Here is a 21226-nt window from a genome sequence, read left to right on the forward strand (position 1 = left end):
TAATAACAAAAGAAGTTTCAAAAAAAGGGGACAAATGACTTGATCAATTCAAATTATATGAAGAAATTGTGGCAAGTGTGCCACTCTTCATTTCAGGCTCCCCCATTACAATATAATTAATTTCTATATTCCTAGTGTTCAGCACAGTATCTGGCACACAGGAAGGATTTGTTGTTGATTGTTTACAAAAATTTGTTGTGGTGGTTCATTCATTTTTTCAGTCATGTCTTGATTCTTGTGACTCCATTTTGGGTTTTCTTGGCAAAGATACTGGAATGGTTTGCCATTTTCTTCTCCAACTCATTTTCAAATGAGAAAACTGAGGCAAACAGGGACAAGTGAGTTATTCAGGGTCACAGCTAGCAAGTGTCTGAAGCCAGATTTGAACTCAGGAAGATGAGACAGATCCATCACTCTATCCACTATGCCCTAGATGCTATAAAAATTTAGAAGCTATTATCAGCAAGTCATGACTTGGTCATATAAATTTCATGGACTGACAGATGTTGTTTTCCCTTCAATATAGATATCATAACTCCTAGACTTGTCAGCCAGTTCAATTATCATAGACAAAACCACAGACAACACTAGTTCATTAAAAAATGCCTTAATAGATGTCACTATCTCAAATGTTCATAAATTCCTACCTACTTGGATTGAAAGGGATTAAAAGATAAGCAGTCACTCAAAATCCAAGAGAAATCAAACCTCTTTAGAGGTTTTGGGAACAGGGCAACATAAGCAAACATTCTCATGGCCCTATTTTCTACTTTTATTGTACCAAGACTGCTTTTCATGAGCCTATAGAGGATGAGCTTACATCTTAATGCATTTATTCAGCTACAAAAATAAATTATTTTATCTACCTTGCAATAGCCTTGTCTTAATTTTTTTAAAAAAGGGAATAAAGATACTTGTTTCAGGATCCTGTCTTGAAAATGATAAAAAACAAACAAACAAACAAACAAGATGATAGTAATTTAAAATAAATACAACAAAACACAAATTAGATTGGATGCAAAACCATAAGTCCTTTGCCTCATTAATATAATGAATGATGTGGGGAAATGGGAGGGTAACTGAAACTTTTCTCTGAAAAATTGGAGGGCAATAAATGTAGAGAAATATCTGTAATTATTGGTTATAGCTCCTCACAGAAAAGATTGAATTACTGACAAAACATTTTTCCAGCTTCTTTTCTGAGGTAAGCCTGAGTTTGTCCTTCTTAACATAAGGCGTCATATCCTCATTACTGAAAGATTAGGACACCAGGGACTCCTCCAAGTATGGGCCTGTATTGTTCTAATTATGTGTTTGTGTATTTAATTACAGAGCATTCTTAGCTTGTATTGTTCCAAAAAATCTGTAAACACAAAAAATTCTGTTACTGAAAACCTCAAAGTTTTAGGGGTATAAAAAGCAAATTATTATCATTCAGTGATTATTGACCAAGTCATCCCAAAGTGCTGTAACACTCATACCACTTTTATTATTAGAAAGTCTTTGACTCAGTTCCCCACTCATGCCTCAGTCACATACTACAGATGTATACAGTAGATCCAAGAATAGTGAAAAGCTTGAAAGTATTGGATGATCACATGAACTGTACTCTGTTTTTTCATATTTAAAACAAATTGTTAGCATTTGGATGTGAAGAACAATTAAGTTTGCTCTGATTCTCCCTGTAGCAAAATCCATTATTATCCATGTTGAATAGAACTGAGTAAGACTGTAAGATCAGAGAGGGAGTCACACCAAAACACTATATTCATTGTTTAATGTGTATGAATGACATCAAGTTTAGGGTTCCTCTGGAAAGTATATTGAAACTATTTTATCTGATGGAAGTTTTCTCTCTCAGAAGAGAAACTAGGATTGTGTTTATAAATATAAGCATTATCTGCAGAGAGGTGAGGCAACTTGGTGGCATACAGGATAGATTGTTGGACTTGAAGTTGGGTCTCAAGTTCAAATCTGGTTTCAGTTGCTTATGTTTTGATTTTATAATATCATTTGGATTCATTAATTGTAAATTTCTTAATGTGGTCCAAGAAAACACAGAAATTGAAAATTTTAAAGGTCAGTTTGAAATCATTGATACCTAGAGAAACCCTGGTTTTCTCCATTTATGACACATTTATCATAAGCCTCTCACAGAGAAACAAAATGTTGAGTGTAAGAAACTGGCTGACCCCCTAAAGCCAACGTTTAATAAAAGCAACATATTTAGAACAATTAATACTTATGCAGTAAGAGTCTTAGAACATACTTTTTGCATGATAAAATGGACAACAAAAGTACATATCTAATTAGTTAAACCAACAAGCATTAAACCAGCACTGAACTAAACACCAAAGATTTAGAAATAGCCAAAATAAAAAAAATCCCAGCCCCTATTCTGAAGGAAAATTAATTCTTACTGGGGAGAAAACATGAATATCTTAGAACATACAAATGAACAGATGAAAAATAATCTATAGGGGATAAGCATTAGCAATAAGGAAGACCTGGAAAGGACTTGTGTAGAGAATAGGATTTGTATCAAATATTGAAGAAAGCCAAAGATACTAAAAGACAAAAGAGATAGTGAAGATTATACCATGCATAATGGACAGAAAATGCAAAGACTTGGGGACATGAGGAATAGCAAGTTAGCCATTTTTCCTGGACCGTTGAGTAGATAGAAGAGAAGAAATCTAAGAAGACTAGAAAGACAAGAATGGGCTAGATTTCAGAGAATTTTAAATGTCAAACAGAGAAATATCCATTTGACCCTTGAACTCATTGAGTAGATGGATCTGGAATTAATTAGGAGGAAAAGAAGTGGCTGGTCAGATATATATATATATATATATATAGATAGATAGATAGATAGATAGATAGATAGATATAGATATATTTGAAAAAATCACAGCTGAGAGGAACATGAGTTGGATTATAGCAAGATGTGCACTAAGGAGACCATTTTGCAGTCCAGATAAGAGATAATGGAGTCTGAAGTTGGCTATAGGGAGGGGTAGTTGCAGATACCTAAAAGAGATTTTGTATAAAGATAGAAAAAAAGATTTGGCAATAAATTGGCTATGGGATGTGACTGAAGAAAAGAGTTAAGGATAACATCAAGGTTGTGGACTGGAGTAACCGAGAGGATGGTAGTGGCTTTAACATTAAGAAAATTCAGTTGAGGATAAGGGGAAAGGGCTGAGTAATGAGTTTATTATCAAATGGATAATTATCATAATATTGTGGGCATGTTGAGATTGAAAGGCCTATGCAACATTAAGTTGAATGCTTTCTAAAAGGTAAGTTGATCATATATAACTACATATAAATATAGGAATTGTCTACTGTTAATTGAGATGGTAATTAAAACCATGAAAGCCAATGAGATCATCAGACAAAAAAACAGTGTACTTTGATTATAAAACAGGGCTCAACATTCTAACACATCTATGAAAAGATGAATATTTCCTCCTCATAAAGGAGGAAGAGGATTGATATATGTTCTGAGAGCACAAGATAAATAGGTAAAACATTTACAAAAATACTCTTCGAGCAAACATACCTCTCTGTAGAAAGCAATAGTAAGGCATATGATAGGTATATGGCACCAAATTTGTCCAGCATAGTCCGAAGTGGGTTTTATCTCTGGGTGGGGTCTGTGAAATGGCTGATATCCAAAGCTGAAATGAAAAGGTTCTTGCATCATTGATATCCATAAAGATCTAACCAACAATATGGCAATGATGTTTTGACAAACAAAGGCTGTCATTAAAATCTATTTATAAAATGATGATAATTATACTTTAACATATTTAACATATATTGGTCTACCTGCCATCTGGGGGAAGGGGTGGGGGGAAAGAGGGGAAAAGTTGGAACAGAAGGTTTTGCAAGGGTTAATGCTGAAAAATTATCCATGCATATATCTTGTAAATAAAGAGCCATAAATAAATAAATAAATAAAATCATTATAATAATTCAGGTTCTATTCATTGCCCCCCAGAAGTTACAGAAAGATTATCTTGAAAGAATTTTAAGCTTATTGATTGAGGATGTAGGTTATACAATGACGCAATAGGAGCCATTTGATATATTCTTGCCAGGGACAAGTATACAGCATCCACCTAGGAAGATGCTATAAGGTGGTTATAATCATTAGGCAGGAGCTCACTATCCTTCATAAAATAAAAGAAGACCAGTCCCTATATCACCAATGAAAATTCTAAAACATCCTTGAGAGTTCAAGAAATAAATCATTCCGGAGCCAGGGCATTATCATAAGCAGCAATAATCTATAACTGCCCAAATTCTTAAAAATTTAAGAATAATCTATATGTCACACATTGCCAGACTAATTACTAATCTCCCAATACATGAAATGAAAAGTTTTCAAAATGCTGATTTAACAGAAATTAAAACCATGGGATAACAGAAAGGCATATATTCCCATCATCTTCCCTACTATTAGAATTTTTTCAAAGAAGCTGGTGGTGAGACTATAGAAGATGAATCATATCCTACTTTGAATAAGTTACAAAAGACATTCTTCTTATCCAAATCAGCCTCATATTCTTCATGTATAAAATCATACCTGAACCCAGTCCAGTCTAATTAATTTTAAAATAGCAGATCCTAGGGATAAGAGGTGGTTTAAAAATATTTCCTCCCTGGTCACCTACCTCTAAGAGTTGTTGTGAAGATAAGTTACTATTTGTAAAGTACTTTTTAAATCTTAAAATGCTATAAAAATGCTATTATCATCATCATTATTATTCCTAAGGGAATGTGTCATATGCTTTGTTTTTCAGTCATTTTTCAGGTGGTGGTCAACTTTTCATGACCCCATATGGGGTTTTCATGGCAAAGATACTGGAATGGTTTTCCATCTCCTTCTTCAGCTCATCTTATATTTCTTCATTTTGAGGAAACTGAGGCAAACAAGATTAAGTTATTGGTCTGAGGTTGCACAGCAAGTTAGTGTCTGCAGCCAAATTTGAATTCAATAAGATGAGTCTTCCTGACTGTAAGCCCATCACTCTAGCTACTGCCTCTCATAGCGGCCCCTACTTGGTACTAATAGGCACTTATAAAATGCTTTTTTTTTTTTTTTTTTTTTTTTACAAAATGTTTTTTGATTAGTTGGTTATAGAACATTTTGGAAGAAAATTATGCTTCAGTCTGAGGCCTAAAGCTTTTTGGCCTGATGCTATTGATGATGTGGGTTCACAGGAATGTGAAAATTAAAAAGCATAAAGGTCTTCTTAGCTCAGGGCTTCATGAGGACAGAATGAAATGAGAAACAAAGCCCCAAATGTCACAGACTACTTTATTCTTTGGGTCCTTCTTTCAAAGCTTATATTCCCAAGATTTGAAATTTATATGTAATCTCCTAGGAACTCATCTACTGAGATTTTGTTTTTTGCTTTTTTTAAATATGATTTTTTAGTAAGCTTCATAAATTGAATGTTTTTCCCTCTCTCAAAACATCTAAGAAGAAATTTAGTATCTAAGACAATTCAATATCCAAGTCAAGGTCAATATGTATTAAAAGGCTTTTGAATAAACAGGGTGGATTAGAGACTAAGAGTTCGAAACTTGAGAGCCATGAAGATCCTGGATGCAAATCTTGCCTTAGATATTTACCAACTGTGTGTCCCTGGTCTAATCACTTAACTTTCCTCAGCTTCATTTTTGTTATACACAAAAAAGGACAGAGTTGTGTGAGATCATTACATAAAGTGTTTTGTAAACCTGTGTTATTATTGTTTTCTTAATAATTCAGACAGTAAAGAATTTACCTGGAGAGTAGAAATTCTCTAACTTAAGCATATTTGAATTAGCCAGTACTTTTGGAAATAATAATAGTAGACTTTATAGTAGACAATTTTCAAGGTATCTTCCATGTCATCTCTGAATTTCACAGCAATCCTGGGAAGGAGGCAGTTGTAAGTATTACTATATCCATTGTATGGTTGGGCAGCAGGCACTCAGAGAAGGAAAGGATTTGTTCAGGGTCACACAACTAATAAATGGGAGAACCAAGGCTTATACTGGTGATTCCTATTTCAGGGAATAGGAACCCCCTGTACCTTCCACTAGCTGCTTTATAATTAGATCTGTAATATATTGTCCAAACACATAGCTGCAAAGCTACCTCCCAGGTGCTCCACTATTCTTTTGATTTTCCTGATCATTGAAATCTTATGGACATCCAGGTCAGCACCATGGATAGAGGATTGGGCTTGAAAACAGAAAGAACTGAGTTCAAGTCCCAACTTTGCTATAGCCTGACTGTGATTTGGGGCAAGTATCTGACTTAGATACTCATTATAAAATCCAGAGATTTGTAGAAGAGAGTTTTTAACATTAATACATTCATAGGTCATGTGTCATGTGTCAGGAGTTGCTACTTTTTTCTAGGAGTTAATTCCTTTTCAGGATTGCTACACTGTATTTTGACATCTGGACTAGTCTTTTGAAGGGCCAGAACACCACCAAGTTAAACCCATCTTCATGAGGTTGAAATGGGTAGACATTCCTTTCTTTGGCTCTTGGATTGGTAGTTGATAAGAGAAATGGATATTGTGAGTTCCTGCATGTCAGTGTCTGCATGAATGCTTATATTGGCTTCTAAAACTGGTTGTTGTGAATAACTCACAAAGAGAATCCTTTCAAGGAGTTTAAACCAATCTAACTAGTTAATATTAAAGAATAACAATTTCTAGGAATAAGAAAGAGGAATGAAAATATTTCCTTTCTAGTTTAGACAATTGGTGCCTCCTACTGTTTCCAAGTTTTTGTAGGATATGTCAGTTTGCTAAACTAAAAAAACAGAATGAGAGAGGCTAGTGGACTATAAATGTATGCTCTACATACATAAATATTTATTATTACATAATATGTAACTTACATGCTTATATGATAGGGGATTGTATGTGAATGTCCTAGGTATAAGTATGTCTTGTAGCATGGATATTATGTAATAAGTTTTTGTTTTTTGAAAAAAAATAATACTGAGATAGTATATAAATTAAAATTCATAATTTTATTAGAACATCAGCCACTGGGGATTGGGTCCATCATCCATCTGGTCATGAGGGTTGTATTGCAATGGACCATATCATCCCTTTAACTAATGATTATATAGTTACTTCTTTTTTAAAGTATTTTTCCTTAATTACATGTAAAAACAATTTTAAACATTTTTTAAATTTTGAGTTTCAACTGCCCTTCTTACATCCCTCTCTCCCCTGCACTACACCTGACATGGTAAGTAATCTGATGTAAGTCATACATGTAAAACATAATTTCCATATTAACATTTCTGTGGAAGAAAACCTGAGCCAAAACAAAAGTAAGAAAGAGAGAGAGGAAGGAAGGGAGGGAAGAAGAAAAAGAGGAAGAGAGAGAGAAAGAGGGAGGGAGGAAGGGAGAAAAGAAGGAAAAAAAGAAGAAATGTTTCTGTCTGTGTTCAAATACCATTAGCTGTTTCTCTGGAAGCAGATAGCATTTTTCATCACAAGTTCTTTGGAATTGTTTTAGATCATTGTATTGTTAAGAATAGTTAAATCTTTCATAGTTGTTCATTGTACAGTATTGCTGTTACTTTGCACAGTGTTCTCCTGCTTCTGCTCACTTTATTCTGCATCAGTTCCTGTAAATCTTTTGAGATTTTTCTGAAATCATTTTGCTCATAATTTCTTACAGCAAAGCTTCTTAATCTGTGGATCATAACTTTGAATGGGTTCATGTAACTGAATCGAGGACTGGGAAATTATGATTTATCATCAGTAATTGTTTGATTTGTATACCTATTTTATATGTCTGGGGTAGTATAAAACTCTCTCAAGAAAAAAGGGGCCACAAGTGGAAAAAGTTTAAGAAGCCTATCTTACAGCACAATAGTATATCATCACAATTATATACCACAACTTGTTCAGCCATTTCTCAGTTTATTGGTATCCCCTCTGTTTTTAATTAATTAATTAATTTTAATTCTTAATTTAATTTAAAACAAAAAGAATTGCTATAAAAACCCTTGTAGAAATAGATCTTTTCTCTCTTTAAAAAAAATCTCTTTGGGATATAAAACTAGTAGTGGTATTGCTAGATCAAAAGGTATGTGCAGTTTTAGTTTTAGACATAGTTCCAAATTGTTCTCCAAAATGGTTGGATTAGTTCACAACTCCACCAACAGTCCTTTATTGTCCCAAGATGGAGCTACTTCTGTTCAGGAAAATTCCTTATGCCAGTCAAAACATTTGCCTTTGAAAGACAAACATGGCAAGATCTCACATGATACTTGACTTCCTCTGATTGGCAAATAGATTCTCTCTTCCCTTTCTCAGGACAAAATCATTAAATTAATATTATAAGACATATATGTATAAAGAGCATGCATATATATTCCTCTAATATATAAGCATGTAATTTACATATTATGTATTATAAACATTCATGCATATAGAGTATATATTTATTATCCTCTATCTTAAGAATATACATATTAATTAAACATTATTATAAACATAAATATTAGAAGTACTAGAAAATATATAATACATGCATATCTTTACCTAATATTACTCATATAGTACATAAGACATAATATATTGGCATACATAGACATTACATCCATGAAAACATCAATTAACCTTAATCCTCTAGCAAATCACAACCTTTAAGAATGCCTTTATCCTCACCTCACGAGAGATCAGCAACCTGCCATCTGAAGACACATGTTCCTTCAGAGCAATCCCATAAACTGGGGATGTACCTAAATCCCTTTGACTGGCTGCTGATTGCTACTTCATGTCCATTACAACCATATTTCAGCTAAACCATGCTTTTCACCAAGGCATTTGTGGTGGTATCAGTGAGGTTTGGCCTTACAATTGTGGCATTGCAATGATTACACAGACAGTAGCCTTCACTGCAGATGAAACTTAGGACATAGCATTGCATGGGTAGGTTAAGTCTGCTACCATGACAGTTTCCATCAGAACCCAGGAAGAGCATATCATCCTTCTTTATAGGCTCTGTATCATTACCTCCAAACAGTGGATCCATTTTATTGTGAACAATGTCTGGGATTTGACTTACCACTAGCATATCCACTGAGTTTTCTATCTTCTATGTTAGGCTAGTATCATTAAACTTTGGAATAGATTTTTAAAGCCACATAATCATCTCAACTTCATATCAAGGTTGTATGACTCTTCTCATAGATGCTGGGTCTTTGATAAGTCAGCATTCTCTTAAAGAGGGGGAAAGATCAAAGTTTTTTGGATTTGGTTTTTAGGAAGATTAACCTCATCAGGATTCCTTTTAGACATAGTCACACTATGTCTCCTACCCTTCATTATTCCATCTTCTATGCAGAGTTGTCCCAGCCTTGAGATTTCTGTTTCCTCACATGATTCTATACAACCCTTGAGAAATAGTCTAGGCCCCCATTAATTAGCATGCATTTTTTTTTGTCCAGGGATTGTTGGGACAATTACTTCCTAGGAAGAGTCTAGGGGACCAAGGGATGAAGTTATTAGAAGGGAAGTTGCTTTTTTATCATTTGGGGAGCTAAAATTAACTTTATACAGTAATCATGGTGAACGAAATTTAGCTGATTTGGTGGTAATCTTGAATTCCTAAATTAAGGTGATGATGGAGAGTCTTCTTCCTTCCCTCACAGAAGAAGAGAGGTAGCTCCTAATCAATGATCTCTAAAGAAGATCAAATTTGGTATCATCTCCTTATTGATAAAGGAAGGTTTTGGCGGGTGAGGTAGGGGACATGAAGCAGATGGCCATATCATCTGATAGTGTCAATTCAAACCTCAAGAAAGGTTGTCCACAAGAGGCTGATGACCTCTTCATGGTCTTGATACAGATAACTAAGACCTGTACAGGGAAATGGTGACAACATTGGCACTATCTCCATCTGTGCTGTGAACCTGATGTTTTCAAAGCTATTGTGACTATTTCTATATCATAACTCTTAATAGTTCCTGGCCCTCTCTGGCCTACATGGGTTATACTTTTAAAGGATCTGTTTTATTATTTTTATCTCTCATTTAGTGCTCTAGATAATTCTTAAAAACTTGAAGTTGCAGAGCAGGCACCAACCTGAATTGATAGATGGGCTTTTCTCATCCAGAAATTCTGTATGCCTGTGAAAGCATAGGTACAGTCCATAATCCCATCCTTGTTATTTTAGGAATATTTTCACATGGCAAATCAGAATGCTATAGTATGTGTGTTTCTACAACACACACACACACACACACACACACACACACACACACACACACACACTATAAATTAGCCTTAGGATCAGAAGGACTTAGGTTGGATTCTTTCCTTCACCACAATCTAGCTCTGTGAGGACCACATGGGTTAGGATCAAGTTGCCCCATTGCCACTAATAGAGAAAGTTTTCACACTGGGAGTTCCTCAAAAGAATGAAATCACAGTTCCAAACCAAAAAAAAAGTCAAGATATTTTCCTGATTTACTGATCTTTTAAATTAACATTTGATCCCGATAGTTTGCATTTATATTATATTTTAAAGTTTGCAAAGCACTTTGCATACAGTTTCTCATTTAGTCCTTCAATACAACTCCAAAGAAGATGTAATTGCTATTATTATCCCCATTTTATGGTGAAGAAATTGAAGTTGAGAAAGATTAAATGATTTGCCTATAGGCAACATCCCTTCTAACCTCTATTTCTGGTACATATCTGGTAAGAGTAGGAGGAAGGATTTCAACTTCAGTCTTCCTATCAGCAAGTTCAGAGCTTCAATGTGCCATTTGGGTGTTTAGGCACTATGTCTAATCTAAATTTTGTTTAGATTAGATAGATAATAAATAATAGATAATGATTTATTCTTCAGTTCCTGGCTCCAATTTTGAGTACAGGTTCTTAGCATTAACACTGGGCCATTATAGTATCTACCCAGCAGAATTCACATGAGAAGGAAATCATACATGTAACTGGAAACAGAATGCTTGAACCTACCTTCCAAAGTGAGACAATCTTTTGTTGTGTTAGTTCCTTTTGTTGGTCTAATACAGGGGTCTAGGTCCCTAGTCTTAGAGTGAGCACAGAAAGGCCACAAGGCTTTGTGTAACAGTGCCCTCTACTGGCAAGATTCATCTTGGAAAAATTCAATTCAAAGCCGCAAACATTTATTAAGCACCTACTGTGTGCAAAGCACTGGAGATAGAAAGACAAAACATTTAAAAACCCACTTCATTTATAGGACTTATATTCAACTAAGGGAGGCAATTGGTGACATCTAGAGAGATAAATAATTATGAAATCATTTTAAGTGGGGGAAACACCTGGATAGTGTTTTGAAGGGAACCAGGAATTCCAAGAGGGAGTACATTCCTGGCCTGGGAAATGGTCTGGACAAAGAACTGGAAGTGAGAGATGTACTGGGGCTACCTTCAAAAAATACAAAGTAAAATTTCAAAAGAAATCATCATAATGATGGTAGTGATCTTTCCTACTTCTCGCATACTTTAATGGTTTACAAATGCTATTTTGTAATGCTATTGAATAATCATTATCAAATCTCCCTGATTTTGTAGTTGTGATCTTGGCAAAAAAAAATGGATTCATAGCTCTTTCACTGTGGGCAAACCCAAAGCATCTTTTCATTTCTTTGGTTGGTTCTGTCACAAGAGATAAGGGGATACACAAGTGGAAAAGAAATTGACTAGATAAAAGGCCATCTTTCATTGGGCCAGTGAAAAAGTATCTACTTTTCAATCTAGTAGTAGAATTCAAAACTCATTTTATAAAATCAAAACAAAAACTTGGGTTCAAACTCTCAGTTGACTAATGTCTGTCACTAAGCCTTTTGTACTTCCCCAATTGGTCCTCTATCTCACTTCCCACAGGAGTGTTTCTTCCCTGGTCAAGGCTCTTACACTTTCCCCTTCCTACCTTATCAGCTGAGGATCTTGCCTCATATTTTGTGCTTCCTTCTTCCTTTCTCCATCTTATATCACCTTATTACCATCATCTTCTCTCCTCTCTCTTCCTTGTGTCTCTGAGAGTGAGGTGACTCTTCTCCTTTCCAAGGTCAGTCTCCTCTATCGGTACCCTTGATCCTGAATCTTCCAGTAGATGGTCTCCTTAAACATCTCCTTCTTGATAATCTAAGATCTACTGGTTCCTTACCTACTGTCTTCAAACATGCCAAGCTTTCTCCATCCTTAGCAAATCCCTCACTAGACCTGTCATCCCCCTCACACTTTCATCATCCTATGGTTCTCTTCCATTTATCAACCAGACTTCTAGGAAAAAAAAAACTGCCTATCCTCATTTCCTTCCATTCTTCTCTCATCCCTCTAACCTTCACAATCTGGGTCCCAAGGCATGATTCCACTAGGCTTTGCTTGTATTGTACTTTTGTGTATTGAGGTTGAGCTTCTCGATATCTCTGAGACACAATAACATCATCTGTTACAAGTTTAGAAAATCTGAGGATTGGGCTGAAAACTCAAGGTTTTGAGGGCCCAGGGGAGACCTCGAACCTACTGATCATCTCACTTCATCCTTGGTCCTCTTTCCATTTATGGATCTTCTATCTGGATTCCTTCCTTAATAGTTAGTGGACTCCTATTCCTTCTAATTCTCACTTGAAATGATACAATTGAAGATTGTATTGGATACAATACTACAATTGAAGAACACACTCTCTTTCCCTGCCCCCACTTTATGTTCTCCCATTCCCATCTACCTCAACCTCACCTCTCCACTGAATGATCTTTCTGCCTCTTTTATTGTGTCCTCTGACATTCTCAGTCTGTAATCAACAAACTTCTTTTCTTGCTCCTTCCATTTTCTGGCTTTTGCTGCATCCTCACAGGACACCATGTCCCAGTTCACATTTTGAAGGCTAGTTATTCTTTCTTTCATATTTCTCAACTTCCTGGTCTCAGTAGAGGAGTCAGAATTCTTCTGGAATATTATGGACACTTCCTGATTCTGCTCCACCACCATCATAGCTAGGAGCTCAGTAGTTAGAGTACTGGGCCTAGAAACAAGAAAACTTGAATTCAAATTCAGCCTCAGACACTTATTACCTGGGTAAGTCTCTTCATCTTTGCCTCAGTTTCCTCATTTGTAAAATGAGGATAACAATGGCTCTTATCTTCACAGGATTGTTACTACACCCTTACCATAACCTCAGGAAAGAGTCCAAGTAGATATTGCTTCAATTTTATAGTTAAATAAACTGTGGCTCAAACTGTGGATAATTTTGCAGCCCAACCTCACTTGGCTACAAATTGTCAGAATAATGACCAGAGTCTAGGTTATTTGATTTCTAATCCAGTATTCTTACCATGACACCATATGATTTCTGATTAGTAAGATATTTTTCTTGTGTAGTTCATCATACTCACTCAATATTTCATTATACAAGCCATATAGTAGGTTCTTGATGGATTTAAGTCTACTTGGGCTCAAAAGCATTATTTGAAAGATCCAGGGAAAAGTGATAAGAAAAGAAACAAGTAACCTCTAGCCACAATTTGGAAACAGGGAGAAGCAGATTGAATATTGCAAGTTGTTGGCCCATTCTGTCTATGTGGAAATATATTTATTTACTTTTAAATTTTCCCTACTAGTATTTCTCATGCCTCAAAAGTAAGCATTTCCCAAGATTTAACCATCACAGCTGTACCTTCTCTTTCCTGGTCATATTTATAAAGTTTGAGTAACTTTCCACAAGTAGATCCGGATCTGGGCCAATCATTTTTCACTTCAACCCTGACAATCTCCAGGGAACATTGGATCTTTTCATTCAGAAGGCCTGCATCACATTATATTAAGTTAAAGCACTAATGCTTAAGAGTTTGCTGACATCAGATTATTAGTAAAGTGATGAAAAAGATTAAGAAGTTAAAACTTTTTTGATCTAAGCTTAAGATGAAACATAAATTACTATTTTTTTAAAATTTCAAAACAATATACCCTAGTTGTTATTGTTCAGTTGTGTCTGACCTTTCCTCACTTGGAATTTTCTTGGAAGAGAAATATTAACATGGTTTCCCCTTTACTTCTTCATTTTACAGATGAGAAAACTGAGGCAAACAGAGTTAAATGACTTGCCTGCAATCATGCAGCTAGTGTCTGGGACCAGATTTTGAACTCAAGTCTTAACTCTATACTGGATGCGCTATCTATTGAACCATCTAGTTGCCTCAAAAATAGAAGCAAAAATCAGAAATCAAAGCAAGAAAAGGATAGCCAAGAAAGTGGAGGCCATGTAGACCCAACTAGAGAAGGGAAGAGTTTCAGTGCTTGTTTAAAATGCTTCTAACTCTGCTCTCTGATTTTCTCCCAGTTCTAAAGTAGGAAAACTGATGTCATTTTTTGGCATTCAGAGAATTAAGTTAAGTAATTTGAGCTAAGAGATTTTCCTTGGCCATTCTTATATCTGATTAAAGAACAGTCATGAAATGATAAGTCTAGAACTAGAGAAGACCTCTAATTAAATGTCATCTAATCTGAGCCTCTCATTTTATAGTTGAAGAAACTGAGGCCCAAGGGAACCAAGTAGTCCAAGATAGTAATTCTTAGGGATGGAAAGCTAAGTGTAATAGTAGATAGAGTACCAGTTTTGGGGTCAAGAATTTCCATATTCAACTTTAAGCTTCTAGGTCCTATTTTCTTCAATTATAGAGAAAAGGGCTTAAAACCTTGGCCTCTAAGGATTCTTCTGATAATTCTTGGTACACATATTGCTGATCTAATGACCTTACCTCTTCCTAATCAATGGTTTGTGATCTTATGAGCTCAGGTCCTCTGACTCCAAATGAAGTGCTTCTTCCGGCATGCATGCACACACACAAAAAAAACCTGTCCATTAAGATTCAGTGTGAAAAGGAATGGGAGGCAACTTGGTGCCTTTGGCAAAAGTGCCAGCATTCTCTCTAGCATTATGAACACAGAGTACCTGGATTCAGATGCTAGTTCTGCATTCACTTTCTGAATGCCTTTGGACAATCATTTAAACTCTATGGCCTTTGGGCAATCATTTAAACTCTATGGGCTTCTGTTTCCTAACCTGTAAAATGCTGAAGCTGGATTATGGTACCTATAAAGTTCCTTCCTGTTTAAGTCTCTGATCCTGAACTAGCTCATAATTGTGATTGTGAAATTATTACCAGGACACACATAGTGTTTTGCCAAATTTATAAGACATCTTTAAGAGTACAGTTATTTTGAGTATGTTCACAGTGCATCAAGTCACTGATACATGTCTTTTCTAGGGCTGAGGCAATGGTTTAATTTTTAAAAATACATTTTTACTAGTAACTTTTGTCTTCTTATTACTTCTCAATATACACCTTTCTCTACCCTTTTTAAGGAGTCATTCTCTATAACAAAGAATAAAAAAAAGCCAGCAGAAAAAATACAACTCAACAGAAACACCTAATTGAACACATCTGACATTAGAGACAATTTTCTACATCTTCTGCAAAATGCTAAGAGAATTGAAGAAGGCAGGGCTTGCTTCTGTCTCTTCTTTGGAGCCAATTTTCTTCATTATAATTTCAGAGCATTTGGTTTGTGTTGTTTGATGATGGTTATTATTTTTTAATGTTCCCACTTACCTTGTTGTCACTATGTATGTTATTTTCATGGGTTTGCTTGTTGAACTTTGGATTAGTTCATATAAAACTTCTCATGCTTCCTCTTCATTATTTTTTAGAGCCCAATTGTAATCCATTATATTGTGTGACAGTTTCCTTAACCATTCCCCAATCCATGGTTATCTATATTTTTCTAGCTCTTTGCTACCACAAAAGTGCTGTTTGAAGTAGATTGGTCTATATCAGTCAACACATAATAACTGCCTACTGTGTGCCAAGAATGCAAGGGATACAAATACAAAAAAATGAAACCATCCTCTCTCCTAAGGATTTTACATTCTAATGGCAAAAGAAAAAAAAATAGATAGGAGGAGGAAGAGAGGGAGGGAGAGAGAGGGGAAAAAGAAGGGAGGGAGAAGGGAGGGAGCATATATCTACATGCATGATAGTTTGGGAGGGTAGAGATCAGGAAAGGATTTCTTCAGGAGCTGATACTTTAGCTGCTTCTTCAAGGAAAAGTTGAAGAGAGAGTGCATTCTAGGCATGTGGAATAGCCTTTGCAAAGGCATAGCAAAGAAGATGAGTTTCATGTATGAGGAATTGAGAGAAGACTATTTTGTCTGAGTCACAGAGACTAATAAAGTGAGGGAATCATATGGTGAAATCTTCACTAAAGGAAAATTGTTGTGTGGTCTAGGATGATAGACTTGAGGCAGAGACCAATTAAGAGGCTATTGTAATAATCTAGAAAAAAAAAAAAAAAAAAACAATGAGGGCCCAAACTAATGTGATAGCTAAGTGAATGAAGAGAAGGGACAGTATGTCAGAGAGAGATTTATTGTGGAGATAGAAACAAGTGAATTTGGCAACTGCTAAAATATGTGGGGTGAGGGAGAGTGGAGTATTCACAGTAATAATGAAGTTAGGAACCTGGGGAATTGGTAGGATAAGTGGTGCTTTTGACAGAACTAAGGAAGTTCAGAAGAGGGGAGAGTTTGTAGGGAAAGATAATGAGTTCCATTTTACACAGAGTAAGTTTAAATACTTCAGGGATATACAGTTTGAAATATCAAATAGGCAACTGGTGATACAGGAATAAAGTTCAAGGAAAAGACCAGGGGCTGGATTTTTAAATCTGAGTCATTTGCATAGAAATGATAGCTAAAATTATATGAGCTGACGAAGTTACCAAGAGAGTACAGAAAGAGAAGAGGACCTAAAAGAACCCTGAGGAATACTGACAATTAAGGGGAATGATGGATGATGAGCCAGCAAAGGATGCTGCATGATAAGGAGCTGTCAGAGAGGTCATAGGTGAACCAGAAGAGATTAGTCTCAGGAAAACCCAGAGAAGAGAGAATATGCAGGTCAATAGTGTTAAATACATCAAAGATGTCAAAGAATCCCTGACCATCTTTAAATAAAAGATTCACTGAGTCAAATGACCTAAACATTTAGGTAATCTGGTGTTCTAGAATGGTTGGACCAATTTACAGCTTTACGTGCTGTGTCTTGGTGTGCCCATCTTTCCATAGCCCCTTCAGCATCGATTATTTCCATTATTTTGTCATCCTGGTCCATTTGCTGGATGAGAGGGGAGAGCCCCAAGTGTTTTAATGTGTATTTCTATTATTATTGTTGTTGTTGTCATTTTAGAACATTCTTTCAAATGGTTATAAGCCTTTGGCAGTGGTTTAAATTTATCTCCAACATTTCATCATGGTAAAGAACAATTTTTGTTTCTCAGTAGGGATGGAGATATGAACAGAATCAACTACATGTATGCTCGCTATGTCAGAGACACCATGGAACCTCTTAATATCCCTGATGTCCATAAGGACAAGAGATTTCCCTGGACAGTAAGTAAATGGAATTTAGTCTTAAAGAAACATGAGACTGTTTCCTATTCAGCCCATATTTCTTTTCTTACAATGAACTGGCTGCCACAGAAAGATTCTAGCATGAGATTTATGATCAGTGGATTCCTTGAGCTAAGCAAGGAGGGTCATGATTGTCTGCCTGGAACGTGTCAGCCAACTTTATGGCATCCCCCAACTCCTACTTTTTAAAAGTGTGATCAGCATCAATAGTGGATAAATCTTACCAGAGTTTATTGTGTTACTAAAGGCACTAAAGAAAATAAAAATGAGGGAAAGATGAAAAAAACATTCAGAAAAAGGAAGAAAATAAACATTTATTAAACATCTACTATGTGCTTAGAAAAGCATTTTACAATTATCATTACAACAGTCCTGTGACATAGGTGTTTATTATCCCTGTTTTACATTTGAGGTAAATAACCCAGAGAGAGGTAAAGTGACTTGTCCAGGATCATACAGGTAGTAATTATCTCAAGCTGGGTTTGAACTCACATCTTCTTGGCTGGAGGCCTAGTGCTCTATCTACTGCACTACCTAGCTGCCCCTATCCAGATTTCCACTCCAGGCCACAAACTGTGACTAATAAAATCATTTGTTTGATATTCTTCTGCCCTTAACCCCACATCAACCCTTCTGCTTTTTGGTATATCTGTGCCTGTATTAATTAACTTTAAAGACTGAGTTCATAACATGTGTTATTAGATCTCATCTCAAGAATACATCACAATAGAGCATGAGGTCTCCCATTATCCACCACCTAGGAGCCACAGATATTCTGTTCAAGAACAGAATTGGGCTGACTGCTTGCTACTTAAAAAGTCAGGGAAAGCATAGTGGTCTGGTTCAGTTATGTCACTATAAACCAGGTGAATTTTAAAGAAAACAGACTATCCCTGCAGTGTGTCCAGATGATAAAATGCAGGCCCCCCTGGGATTCCTATTCTCTCTGACACTTTTTGTTCCAGTATATGATGTCTCCAAGGACCATGGATAAGGCTAAGCCAGTATTAAATAATGCACATGGATGGGTGCTATTAACAATCCATTACTCAGAACTTGTTCAACATGCAAAAATGAAATGGACTAGCAGATATCATTTTGCTATAAAAACTCAATATGATAGGATTTCTCAGTTCATATTCCTCATTGGGCCGTTCAGTCATTTGTATGTTTTCTGTGTCTTGATGGGATTCTGAGGTGATAAAAGTGGAAAATGTCAGGGGACATAAACACTTTTACAGACACTAATTATTGACTTGATTTCTCTGGTCTGTTACCATCTTGTCTGTGTCTGTGTGTGTATGTGTGTTTTTTCAATAGAATGAAAACACAGGAAACTTACACCAGCCCATTAGAAGTTTGCTTTGCACACCTATAAAAAATGGAAAGAAGAACAAAGTGATAGGTAATGCCTTTTGTACTCACCTTTGTTCCTTCTCTTACAGCATAAATTTTGATCTGATCTGTGTCAGAGTCCACTGACTTCCCCCTTCATCATGTCATGTAGGTGGCCCTGGCAGACCCTCCAGAGCCAGACTCATGACCACTATCTGGGCTGAGAACAAGCTCAGCTAACTTCAGAAATGTTCTTCACCATGTTGGTGTCCCAGTAATGAATTTTTCAGCTATGTCAGTTCAAGATTGGCTCATAAAAGGGAGGAGCAGTACCATCTCCAAAACCTCATGGGATTCTTAAAGTAGTGAGGTTTTAGTACCAGGAAAAACTTATCTCCTTCATCTTAGTGCAGCCCATCCTAAGTTAGTGTTAAATGCTTGTGTTTGGTATCTGTCATATTACAAGCAGGATTAGTGGATAGAGTATGGGACCTACAGTCCCAAAATCTAGATTCAGATATTTACTCTCATGAATGAATGAATGGATAAATGAATGAGCATTTAAGTACATATTATATTTTTTAAAAAGATAATTTTTGCCCTCAAGAAGTATATATATATATATATATATATATATATATATATTTATTTATTTATTATTTTTGGCTGAGGCAGTTGGGGTTAAGTGACTTGCCCAGGGTCACACAGCCAGGAAGTGTTAAGTGTCTGAGATCATATTTGAACTCAGGTCCTCCTGACTTCAAGGCTGGTGCTCTATCCACTGTGCCATCTAGCCGCCCCAGAAGTATATATTCTAATAGAGAAAGAAAAGGGACTTATAGTTGGGGTGGGGGAAGGGTATATGTGTGGGTGCATGTGCACTCATGTGTACATGTTTATATATGTGCTAGTGTGATATGGGTAGAAAGTCATGTAGTAACTTGGTTCTTTTAATATAATTTTCATTTCCACATTTATCCCTACCCATTGAGCCATACCAAAATAAGAAAAGGTAAAAGAAAAGAATTTAGCAAAAGTAACTGATCCAGTCACTGAGTCTGTCATTTGCCAGCCTCCATAGAAAGGGTAAGGAGATAGATTCTCTTTGACTCTTGTTAGGGGCCACAATTGAGTCAATAAGTCTTAGAGTCTTCTGAGAAGTGTTGAAATAGTACTACCTGTACTCTGGCCCTCTTCTTCTACTCATCATAGAACTCCAACTCTTCCCATCTCTCTCCCAGAATTGCTGAATTCTTCCCCACTCCCCTTCTTATTTTTGCATATATGTGATGATTTGCTTCATAGGGATAAATGCAGAAATGAAAGTTTTACATAAAATCATATATTTTAAATGCATTAAAATTTAAAAGACATCTATTAAGATATAGATGGGTTGTAGATTAATTCTATTATGCTAGACTAAGGGGCGGACTAAGCATCTCAGACAGAAAGAGATACAGAGAGAAGAAATTTCATGACAGTTCTAGGACACTTCTTTTTTCTGTGTTTCATAGAAATTTTGTTAATAGCTCCCCTGTAACTTTTACTGATTTCTTTGAATTCTTGCCCTCTGGAACCAAACAGGAGTGTTCTATCTAGAACTCATTTCTATGATGAATGCAATCATTTAACAAATAGAGAAACCGATTCTAATATGAGTTTAAAACATTGAAAAATCTTGAAAACTCTTTGTGCCTCAGTTCTTTCTTTTATAAAATGACTAGGATTAAATGATTTTTACAATTCCAAGCCAGTGATAAGATTGGCAGTGCTTTCAGCACTAGAAGAGTATCATACTGTTTTACACAGTCTTTTTCCATTAGTATAAGGTCCAGCTTCTTAAACTGTGGTTCGTGACCCCATGGGAAATCTTGTGGCTGAATGTGGGGGTCACACAATTATGATTTATTATCAGTAAATGTTAGATTTGTATGCCTATTTTATATGCTTATATACTCCAGGTCATGTAAAAATTTCATGAGCAAAACGGGGTCATAAGAGAAAAAAGTTTTTATGAAACCCTAGCATAGGGAACTCTTCTGTTTGAAGAAATACCCTTATGAAAACTGGTAGACATCTTCCCTTTAACCTTTTTTTTTTAAACAAAGAGACTCAAAGTCAGTGAAATAGAGAGCATTTTTTAAAGACTGAGTTAAAGATGATGTTTGCTTCATGGCACAGTTTTCATGTGGGGAGAAAGGTATAGGAGATCTAGAATGTTTTTCATTGGGGGGAAAAAAAAAACATTTCCCTTTTAAGGAAGTCCCTTGCTTCTGCAAGTTAGCACTGACAGGTATTTCTAATGTTAGAGATAGCTGGAACATCTAGAGGTCAAGTGACTTACCTAGGCTCAAGTCTTCATGGTTCCAAAGCCAACTCTCTATCTACTACAAGC

General features: G+C 35.8%; 1 protein-coding gene across 5 annotated transcripts in view; it reads left to right on the forward strand.

The window, feature by feature from the left end:
* The window catches only part of PDE5A (phosphodiesterase 5A), a 181063-nt gene that overhangs the window by 81917 nt on the left and 77920 nt on the right, over nucleotides 1-21226 (forward strand). For 3 of the 5 annotated variants that reach the window (XM_074276053.1, XM_074276054.1, XM_074276051.1), the window contains exons 8-9: nucleotides 17364-17475; nucleotides 18817-18901. In XM_074276053.1, the coding sequence (XP_074132154.1) occupies nucleotides 17364-17475; nucleotides 18817-18901 (197 nt within the window). The remainder of the gene's footprint in view (nucleotides 1-17363; nucleotides 17476-18816; nucleotides 18902-21226) is intronic. The other 2 variants (XM_074276050.1, XM_074276052.1) reach the window with 1 other exon arrangement.

Source organism: Sminthopsis crassicaudata, chromosome 6 (genome assembly GCF_048593235.1).
Source record: "Sminthopsis crassicaudata isolate SCR6 chromosome 6, ASM4859323v1, whole genome shotgun sequence".
Lineage (NCBI taxonomy): Eukaryota > Metazoa > Chordata > Mammalia > Dasyuromorphia > Dasyuridae > Sminthopsis > Sminthopsis crassicaudata.